The sequence below is a fragment of the Microcaecilia unicolor genome, chromosome 10, assembly GCF_901765095.1.
Source record: "Microcaecilia unicolor chromosome 10, aMicUni1.1, whole genome shotgun sequence".
NCBI classification, from domain to species: Eukaryota; Metazoa; Chordata; class Amphibia; order Gymnophiona; family Siphonopidae; genus Microcaecilia; species Microcaecilia unicolor.
Window position 1 is genome coordinate 18,917,377 of NC_044040.1, and position 12,064 is coordinate 18,929,440.

Below are 12,064 nucleotides of genomic sequence, written 5' to 3' on the forward strand. Positions count from 1 at the left end.
ATTATTTTTTTACAGAGTGGGTGGGTTGATGGCTGGGGATGCCTTCCTGTGGGAGGCGGTGGAGAAAAAAACCCCCAAAATGAATGGAAAGATTTCAGAACCATTCATTCATTCACCTTTGGTAGGAAAGCTGAAGGATATGCATGTTTTGAGACAAAGCCATGAAAAATGTTTATTATATTCTTCAGGCTCACATATCAAACTCTTTATTAAACTTGCAAATCAAGTTTAAGGATCACTCGTTATGAAGCCCTATTTGTTACTAGATGTCATGATTTGGGTTTCTGGCCAGGTTCTTGTGACCTGGCTTGGCCACTGTTGGAAACAGGATACTGGGCTAGATGGACCACTGGTCTGACACCAGTATGGCTACTCTTATGTTCTTATGTAGCCAAGATAAATGGCTAAAAAATATCTGGCACATAGTGGCTACATTAGCGCTATAAATAAATTGTATTATGTCTTTCCTACATCAACTCATAAGATTACCTTTATAGTTCACAAGGTTTCCCAATCAGTGGTCTTTAGACCTCATTAGGTGTGCCTTAGAAGCAACTATTGCCCGAGGCTCAAGATCCAGACCACAGTTGCACTCTGCTCTCAGCATCTACTGAAAATGAACGAGTTAATCCAATCCAAAAAGAGAGAAGCAGTAGCTCACTCATGATTCCCTTCCTACCTACATCACGAGTTCTGAAATATAGGAATTAATGGGCAGTGAGGCTCTTTGCATAGTTCCTCCTCCTCTTTCTGTGGCTGTGCCATACATATTTGTGTTAATGTAGGTATGCCTTCACCTTGAAAAGGCTGGGAAACATTGCAGGTTCTTTCCAAAAACAGTCCTGAAAAGCACTAAAGTCAAAAATATATTTACAACTGTATCAAATCATTATCTTCCACATTTCTTTGTCTTTAAGTGGTTGGCTCTCAATGTGGCCTTATAGGGTTTATTATAGTCAATGGTTCTCCATAATATGCTGATACACGAAGATACCAACTCCGGATAGTACTTCCTGCAGGCCTACGGCCAACTTGGATTCGATTCCCACTGCCGCTCCTTGTGACCTTAGGGCAAGTCACTCATACTACCCCTCTCCTCAAGTCGCTTCACTGGCTCCCTATCCGTTTTCGCATCCTGTTCAAACTTTTTCTACTAACCTATAAATGTACTCACTCTGCTGCTCCCCAGTATCTCTCCACACTTGTCCTTCCCTACACCGCTCCATGGATAAATCCTTCTTATCTGTTCCCTTCTCCACTACTGCCAACTCCAGACTTCGCGCCTTCTGTCTCGCTGCACCCTACGCCTGGAATAACTTCCTGAGCCCATATGTCTTGCCCCATCCTTGGCCACCTTTAAATCTAGACTGAAAGCCCACCTCTTTAACATTGCTTTTGACTCGTAACCACTCGTCTCCACCTACCCTCCTCTCCTCCTTCCTGTACACATTAATTGATTTAATTACTTTATTTTTTGTCTATTAGATTGTAAGCTCTTTGAGCAGGGACTGTCTTCTTCTATGTTTTTGCAGCGCTGTGTACGCCTGTAGCGCTATAGAAATGCTAAATAGTAGTAGTAGTACTTAACCCTCCACTGCCCCAGGTACAAAAACTTGATTGTAAGCCCTCTAGGGACAGAGAAAGTACCTGCAATAGATGTGTACAGCCCTGTAAACGTCTAGTGTACTATAGAAAGATTAGTAGTAGTACTTTATGCCTTTTATTCTAAACAGTAAAAAAAATTAATAAAGAGAAAAGATTGCTACCAGTACCATTCTCTCTGCCTCCACAGTGGCCTGAGTGCACTTGAAGCTCCTCCTCCCGCCAATCATCACAGAGCTGTGCATGGCTGTTCCAGGTTCTGATCAGGCGTGAGCCCCCCAAAAACAAAATCAGAGAAGACTGGCCAGGGAAAAGAAACAAAAAAGTCTTTTCTCACAAGTGGCAAAAAAAAGCAACATGCCAACTGGGAAATAAAGGCATATATTTCTACAATCATTAAATTCATACTTTTAAAATAACAATATAGTTTATGGGGTTTTTCCTGTTTTTTTTTTCTTTTAAGAGAAAGCCATGATAGCTCTCCTTGCTATAAGCAAGCAGGGAGAATGGTATATACTGTATTCAAAAGTCACTGACTCCACCAAAAAGCAATTCTGACATCATTTTTGTTGTTGTTACATTTGTACCCCGCGTTTTCCCACTCATGGCAGGCTCAATGCGGCTTACATATTATATACAGGTACTTATTTGTACCTGGGGCAATGGAGGGTTAAGTGACTTGACCAGAGTCACAAGGAGCTGCCTGTGCCTGAGGTGGGAATCAAACTCAGTTCCTCAGGACCAGAGTCCACCACCCTAACCACTAGGCCACTCCACCTTATTGGATAAAATAATATTATATATACACAGATATACACACACACACATTTTAGACAAATATGAATACACAGTTTCCAGAGTTTCATATGGGTTTCTGCCAGGTACTTGTGACCTGGATTGGCCACTGCTGGAAGCAGGTTAGATGGACCATTGGTCTGACCCAGCATGGCTATTCTTATGACCTGCAGGAGGGGTCCCTCCTATGCTCCTGGTGGCTAATGCACAACATAAAATATACTACTTTTCCTCTCACATTTGGGCCATTTTCCTTTTTGTATTGCACGGACACACAGGAAGCTGCATGCCCACACTGAAGAAACGGCCCAAGTGTCCTGTTTTGTCCTCACGTCTGAGCCAAAGAAGGGAATGAAGAAAAAGGTAGGCAAAGACTTAGGGAGAGTATTAACCCCTTCATGGCTTGTGAAGGACCTGGGCACTCACCATTCCCACCAACTACCTGTAGCTCGGGGTATTTCTGTTTGATGTCATGGATCATGTTAATCTGATAGACTGAGTTTCCCTGAGATGAGTCCTGCAAGAATGGCAAAGGGAAAAGAAAATGGAGGTTAGAAAGGGAAACAATAAACAGATGACTAAAGATATAGAAGTGAGTTGCACAGCTTTTATTTCAGTCTCTTGTTATCCTGCAGGGGAATTTCTTCCATCAAACCTCATCCTCACAGCCCCATATATGAAGGTATCAGTTCCATGACATGCCAAAACTCTAAGGGGTAAATATCACTGGTACCCTGTGTTGCACACAGCTGCTCCATTTATATAATTTCCAACGAAAACCTCATCTTTGCTGTCTCTTGCATGTCTAGATATGGAGTGAGACTCATCTCTGGCCATGAGAATGCATAAGTGACAACAAAATTGGTGAGTGGGGTAAACTGGAAAAAGTTCTTACACTAAATGCAAATGCGTTGTTAGCATGCCAGTACGAGTCCCTTGGGAAAACATCCTGAAGATACTGGAGCCAATTCTGATCCCTCTTACATTTCCCTATACCAGGGACTGACGGGACAAATAGGAGTAATTAAAATTTGGAAACATTTTACATATACTCTGCTAGACTGCACAAGATCATTAAGCCAGATAGCAGGCAAAGTACAAAGTAGAATCCTACGGCTTCAATATGGTAATGGACTGTTGGAACCACGAACTACAAGATTTCCTTCAGGTTATTCATAATCCCAGACCATAAATTGGTTATGAGTATTAGACTGATGTATCTAGCTTGCAAACTGGTTCCTGTTCCATCGATATTTGTCAAAGGATAGTTGGCAAAACAAGCTGCTTAACCAAGAGGTTCAGTCACAAAGTGGTCACACATAACTGGGGTGCCAAATGGATCAATTCTTCCAGAGCGTTCTGGAAAGGACATTACCATTTTCACACCCCTACACATTCATTCATTCATTCCCAGCTCCTCAGTTACATCTAACTTTGACAAGTGAAGAGAATTATTACAACTGGGGGAAGGGGAAGGTGTGCAATTGCCGCCACTGTTGTATTCTGAGGATACCTGCCACTCTGAGGAAAAGCTAGGTCACCGAGACACTGAAGAGACGTCAGCATCAGGTAGGAAATCACTATTTGTTTTCTAATACACAGGAGAATGCAAAATCATAAAATTGAGCTTTAAAAAGGGATAGAGTTGAGATTTACTCTTCAAAGACTATAGTCCAAATCTGTAGGCTAATGTCCATACAAGAGGATTGCACTGTGTTGGCTGAATTCCACTGCAAATGTCACCTGTCCGAGTTAGATGGTCAAATGCCACCATGGCCCTTACATGCTCCTCTAGGCTCAGACCTGCATGGGTACAACAGGATACTCAGTCACCCAAGTAATAGCACGTTTTGTTACTGTAACTCTAGGGTCTATTAGAGTTAAGACAATCAAAAAACTTAGGTGAATTTTTAGAAGTTCACCCAAGCATAGGTACGTGTTAATTTTCAATTCATTACTGTATTTGTGATGGTCAGCTATGGATGACTTTTTACATTTAGGACCAAATTTCAAGTCAACGGCTGCCTTCTTGGACATCAAGAAGAATCAACAAAGCAAAATATAGCTTTCCTCTTGATAGGTATTATATTGAATTTATTTTATTTTGAATTAGCAGCCCCGCTTTTATGGCCACACTGAAATAAAGACCCCAAGCCAGCTCATTCTAGTTTAAAAACAAATAAAAATAGCAGAAAGACGAACCTGAGTCAAGAGCGTGGGAACTTTGGCAAAAAAAGCCAGATGTAAAGCTAGGGCCACAGGAAGAAAGCACACATTCAGTGGTCTGTGTGGCAAAGTCACTGTAGGGTGGGAACTACAATGCATGGGTAACAAAAGTTTGGTTTTTTTTTTGCCTATCCATAATGCTCTTGAAAGAATTGAGTCTGATGCAAGCACCATCACATAATCCACTTGTCTTCAGAGGAATTTTTGTCATTGCTTATTCTACAACAAAGGGGCTTCTGGGGTGATCAAAACCAAGACAAAAGTTTTTATCTTCAGGAAAAACTTATTAAACGTCAAAATGCTACCTTTAATCAACGTTTGGTCTCCAACGAGGACTAGGAGGAAGAGTGTTTTCACCTGGTTCCTACAATTAGCTCTTTTTGCATATACTGACAAACTGCCTTCTACCTGTCATGTATCTAAAAAAAAAATATCCCACTCAGATCTGGGATGAGTGATATTAAAGGATTTTACAATGTTGTCTTACCTGAAATGTGTGTTCTGCGACAACAGGAGGAAATGCAATCATACTGAAAGGTGATGTCATTCTCAGTGGCTCCCGTATGAAATATCTGCTCTCCGAAAGCTCAAGCAAGCAAGAGGGTTCCTGTTTCCCCTCTTCCCCCAGTTCACTAACAGAGCTGTAAATTTGGCCAACCAGGCAGGAAGAGGACAGAAAAGAGAGTGACCTCATTCCATTGTTGTCCATATAGAATACTCTTAACAGGTAAACAATGTTGCTTTCGCCACGGACAAGCAGGGGATGAACTTCTACACTGAAGGGTGATTACAAAGCTGAGTGTCTTGAGAACATGACTACCTAGGCAACCAAAGAGACATTCCACAGGTGGCTGAAGAAGTCTATCAGATACTGCTGCCCAGTATCTAAACAAATTGTCAAGATACAAGAAGCAATCTAAAACAGATAATGAAGGATGGAAGAGTGCTCTAGGATCTGGATTACCATGTCCAACTCTCTTCAAACAAACGGTCTTCCAAACAACCATGAAAGTCCCCCTGAAGGCAGGATACTCCACAGGCAGGCTGTTTGTCATGCTTCTACAACTAGTGCTGCAACTTGGGATGTCTTAGGACCCATGTGTTATCTTATCAAGTGAAATTCATACCCCTCAAGACCACCGGCTGTTAGCTGCACATGAATATCAAAGTACTTTGTTGAGGTAGTTTGTTCTGGTACTTCATCTGTAGTTTATACATTGTGATTCTCAATTCAGCACTACACTTTGGAAAGCCAACCTTTCCACCATGCTGAAGATCCTGAGGTCAAACATTAGCAAAGAATTTGAAACCCCTAGCTAATCTAAAGCCATTTCTACATCCATGGACTCTGGGTGTATGTGGGGAAGAGGGGGGGGAAGAGGAGAGGAGCTGAGGGTGCTCAATGTCATGGTCTGGTTACACGTTGTACTGACAGTCTCTTGATGTTGCTAGGGGAATGGCTGTGCCATAATTCTAATTAGAGGTGACGGAAAATCTGATGGACTGGTAGGGTGACATGCTCCTTTGAGGCATTAAAACAACTGCAGGACCGATTTAAAATTCTGATTAGAGGACCTCAGGTGGGGTGAGGAAGAAAGACATGTAGACATTCTGCAGGAATCTGGGGTAAGATAACTTTGGTTTATTCCTTTGGGTCCCCTACAAGCTTCTGGGGGCCCAGGCCATGGTTAGCACTGTCCAACAATCCTGGCTCCAATATCTGTAGGGATGGCTCTGCTGGATTTTCAGAAAGGTGCAGTCAAATAGATTAGTGGGTACCCTTATCTTAATGTAGATGATGCAAGAAAATCTTTAAAAAAAAAAAAAAAAAAAAAAAAAAAGCTAATGAAAGGGTTAGTGCACCCTGGGCTAACCTTGTGCTAGTGATGCCCCCCCTCCCCGGTGGGCATAGTGGGCAAGACTGTGGTTTACAGCATGATGGAAGTGTCCTGCACAAACCTGTTGCATGGCATTAGCTGTGAGGGAATGCTGACAGGAAAATCCCAGAATGCTTGAATGCTGGGCTGAAGGCCTCTTTACCAACACTGGACTACCCTTGTGCTGCCCCTCACAAGCTCTCTTCTGTCCTTTGGCATTCTTCAACAGGGAGGTGAACTCCTTGGATTAACCTGAATAGTGATGGTAGGTGAGGAACTTAGTGCTGTGCTGCAGCTTAGGGCGTTTGGTGTCCTTGCCACATAGCACACACACCTCACTCCCCTCTCCATGGCCTATTTCTACCTATTCATTGCGTCCTTTATTCTAATATACTTAATTTTTACCTCTAATAATATTTTGTACTCCTTTTACTTTGTACGCCGCATTGAACCTGCTTTGAGTGGGAAAGCGCAGGATATAAATGTAATAATAATAATAGCCAGCTGCTCCCACAGGTATTTCCACCAGGCCGTTTAGCAAAAGAGAACAGTTTGAGCTTTTTGTCTCCTTATGCTCGTGAGGTCTAGAGATGGCATGCTAGGGTGAAGGATCTGGCTTGTCATATTTATCCAAAAGCATGCTGCAGAGAGTTGCTCTCTTGTTCTATCTTAAGAGGGAAAGTGCAGGCATACAGCGTGGCCAGCAGATAAATCAGACTGAGAATGATACAAGGTGCTACTAGCACAGGACCCCCCCCCCCCCCCCCCCAATACACATGATCAGGCAGTCTTGCCAATCTTTCCTTAGCTTTGGGAAGCAAATATCTATATGGATCCATCAAACACATCATCATTCTTCAGTATGGGTGCATATCCCCTGCTTCTCTAAAGAGAATGAAAAAACAAAATACTTAAGTCATTAAACCTCCAACTTAAAAATCATTAAGAAAAAAGTGTTATACTGTGAACTACCAACTCTAGATATACTTCAATCCAGGGTTATAATAGAGATTGTGTGTGTATTTGCTAGCTAAGGCCAGGGTACCACACAAGGGTACTGTATAGATCAACTTACATATTATTGGACAATCTGTTAAGACTATTCACTTTCAAAAGGAAGCTGAAGCCAGGGACCACTGACATTCCTTGTGAACTGCATTAAGTGACTCAACCCCCCCCCCCCAATTGCTTCCAGTGCAAATTAAGATTGCAAGCTCTCGAGACAGGGAAATGCTTACATTACCCAATTGCAACTCATCTTTGAATTACTAATGAAAAGGCATGAGTTAAACCAAATCCAAAACAGCACTTATGGAGCCCATGCATAAAGTCACTCCAGCTTAGTTATAACTAAAATCTTTTGAGCATCTCTCCACACATGCACCACTTCCCATTTGCTAATGTTAAACAGGACCCCCTTAGGCCATTAACAAAACTTAGAGTAGAATTTGACTATTTAGGGAGGTGGGCAGGTATCCCCCTGACCAGAAGGGACACCTGCTAGAGGTAACTTGGTTTTCTGAGGACAAGCAGGACAGCAAGTCCTCACAGCAACAGGTAGGCACCAGAATATTTTTTGTGTCAAGTAGCTTTTTATTTTTTATCATCTAGTGATTTCTGAAAGACAGCCTGGAACAGAAAGCGCTCAAGGGAGTTGGATTCTAATCCCCAAAGACACTGGCCAAACCTGTCAAATTGGGAATCCTTCTCTAAACAGTAATGGGATGTAAATGTAGCAACAGACATCCATATTGCAGACCAAAAATTTTCTTCCCTGGAGACCAATCAAGTGGGCTATCAACATGGAACCAGTGAAGCCTGGTTCATATTTCACTCTGGATCGTTGTAATCTTGGGCAATTCACAACCCGGTACAGGTTTGTAAGCTCTCCAGGGACAAAAATACCTAATGTACCTGAATGTAATGCATAAGCTACAAACTGAAAAAAGAAAATGAACTAAACCTTTCCTCCCTTCCCCCCAACATCTAGTCTGTAAGGCCAAGGCACTCAATGCTGGAGATGCAACAGAATTCCCTGAGCCTGCATGATCGGCACTGGGGAATTCCTCATGTTTGATGGGTCTTTTATAGAAAATTACAGAAACAGGAAAAGCGTTCTTGCCTCGGTCAAAAGGAGCTCTGAGAATCATGGTTCTCTGGTCTCATCTAAGTTTCAGGAGAATTTTCACTAATCAGTGGTATGGAGAATATAAGTACATCAGACCTTCCTCCCAAACCTAGGAGGAAGCATTTAAAGGAGAAGAGTGACCAACCAGTTCTGTAGAAAGACAACTAAAGAGATCCTGTGGTAGGCGAGAAATGATATGCTATGTGAGGTAAGGCAGCACAAAAGCTTTTATGACTAAGCTGAGGAGCTCTCCCGCATGGGCTCCCTCAGTGACATAATTCATGTGGTAAGGAGTTGCAACCTTGTTGCCCTTGGCAAATACGATATATAAGGGGTCCTGGATTACATATTCATCTCGCAATGCAACAAGTTGAAGATAGCAAGACTTGAAATAGCCTACTAGACGAGGCGATGGAGATCACCACTAACATGCTTGGGAACAGAGGGAATGGTAGAAAAAGCGCTGAAATGTCAAATAAAAACATGGGAGTAGTTGGTATTAAGATGCATAAAGGAACTTGTATGCTCGTTTACTTGAAGTGGAGCGATCTGAGCTAGTTAGACAGGATAGGTCATTTTTGTCTATGTTGGATATATATATATATATATATATATATTTTTTTAAATAGTTGCTAATGGAAATGTTGACAACCTCACCAGCAGATTATAGGACTAGTAACAGATGCTAACATCTGTCACAGCTAATCAGGAGTACACAAAACACATACAAGACTGAAAATTAAGTTTATGGTCTATCAGATACTGGCCACAACACCGAAGGGCAATGATTACGTTTGAGAGAATGTGGAGAGTCAACAGCTGAGAAAAGGGCCGGGGAGGTGGAGGGTAACTGAAGATAAAGGAACACCCTCTGCAGTACCCACCAGCACCACTACATCCACACCAGCTTGTACGAGGAGGTCCAGTCGGTACTTGTCATCCTCCCGGGTTCCAATAGCAGCTCCACAAAGCAGCTGTTTCCGCGAGTCCTTGGAAGCCAGCGGATAGTCGCGATTCTTCTTCAGGTCTGTTCTGGCAATGATCGCAACTAGTTCATCGTTGTCGTTCACAATTGGCAGTTTTCCTGAGAAAAATAAAATAGGAAAATTTAGCAACTCTTGCTCTTACCTGCGAACATATACTGGAGAAAACGTATGATATGTGCCACTTGTGGAATCAGTAAAAGGTGTGGATGCAGCTGCTCAGAAACTACATCCTTATAAGAATTTCCATAAACTAATATTTTTTTGTTACATTTGTACCCCGCGCTTTCCCACTCATGGCAGGCTCAATGCGGCTTACATATTGTATACAGGTACTTACTTGTACCTGGGGCAATGGAGGGTTAAGTGACTTGCCCACAGTCACAAGGAGCTGCCTGTGCCTGAAGTGGGAATCGAACTCAGTTCCAAAGTCCACCACCCTAACCACTAGGCCACTCCTCCACTAGGCCACTACTCCATATTTTCCTGTCATGTGTATAGTTGATACGAATACACTTCTAATAATGTTCTCTCTTGGATTCTAGGGATCTGTTGCACCATCTTGCCGATAACCAAGCCCTGCTGGGCCTATTCCAAAGTTACTGCAGGAGATTCCTCATCCCATTAACTCTGTGGCAAGGGGATAGGGTGCTGAAGTATGTCCAGGGATGAAGCAGTCACAAATAATGGAGTAAGTATTTCCGTACATTCTAGATACCCATGACAGTAACAGCTGTAACAAATGCGTAGGGAACCAAGGCACCAACATTTTCCAGGTTATGAATGCATGAAAGAGCCTAAACTTGTAATATAAAAGACATAAGGGTCACCCAAATCTGAGGCAACCCTGCAAAACACTTCCTTCAGCTACAGCATATAAGTAGGTTCTCTATTCTGGAACTAATGTTTCAATTCTCAGCTTTGGTTTCTGAAGACTGACTCAAAACTGCTGATGAAATTATTTCTGGATGTATAATTGTGATCCATCTATGACATTTTATGTACAACATATCAATAAAAATGAAATTAAATTTCTTTCCCTCTCCCACCTATTCCCTTGCTCTGTTTTTACATATTCTAGGCAAAAGAATCGCCTGCTGATTCACCTAATTGGGTGAGGCATTTCCCCTCTTCAGCTGGACTCCACCCACTATCCTAGCTCTGAGTCCTTAAACAGGCCTTAGCCTTCATTCCATGACCCAAACCCCTATAGATTTTCTCCATTTTTCTGTCTATTAGACTGCAACCTTTAAGAAGCTGGGATTATCTATTCTGCATACAACAGTTGTATACAAACAATTATTTTCTTCATCGAGGTATACAATGTCAACTTCACAACCTCAAGGAGAAACTGCAATATATTCATCAACAGCCAGCTACAGTAGTATTGCATCCTTTTCTAAGCTGCAGATTCCGAACTCGCTCTTCCATATAAATCAATTGGGAAGATCCCTGGCAGAGGGACCCCGGTCTGATCAGGCTTTCATCTCAAACTGCTTCCCTCTCCCCTATGGCAAATAGAGTAGTTTTGAGAGAGTTATTTTTGCTCCAATAATTCTGTAATCAAGATAAACCACACAGAGCAGCAGGTACAACTCTAGTCACCTTACTGGTCAGACTAGAAGGACCATACTGGTATTTATCTGCCATCATTAATATGTTAAGATAAGAAGCTTGGGGTTTGCCACTGTTAGCATCAGCGTGCATTAGACACCAGCAAGCAAACTGAGTTAAAGGAACATATTGGTAGGGAGCTGTTCTTTTCAAACAGTGCCTCCTGTCTCCTCTCCCTCACACACATGGGTTGGGCATTAATCCAAAAGCCATGTTCTACATCCTTTCCCCATCAAACTGGGCCTTATCGATTTAGATGTGCTATTTCATTTTCTTTGTTGTACTTTGAAACCTAGTGGCTAAATTAGATAACTTTCTTAATAGTTGCTATGTACAGCAACACCTAGTCAGTGGACAATATAGTTTTGCTTCCAGTTGCTGCTTATACAGCCTGGGTGATGGAGAAGCATGGCAAAAGCTGGTATTTAGAGAATAAAACCGGTGCAGGGTGGACTTCTACAGTCTGTGCAGGGACAATCAAACCCGGATATACATATAAAGTATTACATACCATGTAAAAAGAGTTTATCTTATTGGGCAGCGGGATGGACCGTTCAGGTCTTTATCTGCTGTCATTTACTATGTTACTACGTACCCAAGGAGCGCTCCCAAGAGAGGGAGGGGGGTGGGGGAAAGCTACCCATCCATAATCAAAAGCTGCTCCAACACTAGCACCCATGAACAGCAGCACAGCGGTCCCAAGCTGCAGCCTGCTAGAACACAAGACCGAAACCTGCTTACAGAAACAAACACCCTGTACCAGCAAAGCAGAGCAAATGCCAATCTCAGCCCCACGCTCCCCTAGAATGAGAGTAGCATTGCTAGGACTGCAGCTGGTG

The 12,064-nt window shown here is 42.5% G+C and overlaps 1 protein-coding gene across 1 annotated transcript in view; it reads right to left on the bottom strand.

The window, feature by feature from the left end:
- The window catches only part of IMPDH1 (inosine monophosphate dehydrogenase 1), a 143,125-nt gene that overhangs the window by 46,627 nt on the left and 84,434 nt on the right, over positions 1–12,064 (bottom strand). The window contains exons 8-10 of the mRNA XM_030215972.1: positions 9,513–9,712; positions 2,824–2,914; positions 1,401–1,409 (exon numbers count right to left, since the gene is read on the bottom strand). Coding sequence (XP_030071832.1) covers positions 1,401–1,409; positions 2,824–2,914; positions 9,513–9,712 — 300 coding nt within the window. The remainder of the gene's footprint in view (positions 1–1,400; positions 1,410–2,823; positions 2,915–9,512; positions 9,713–12,064) is intronic.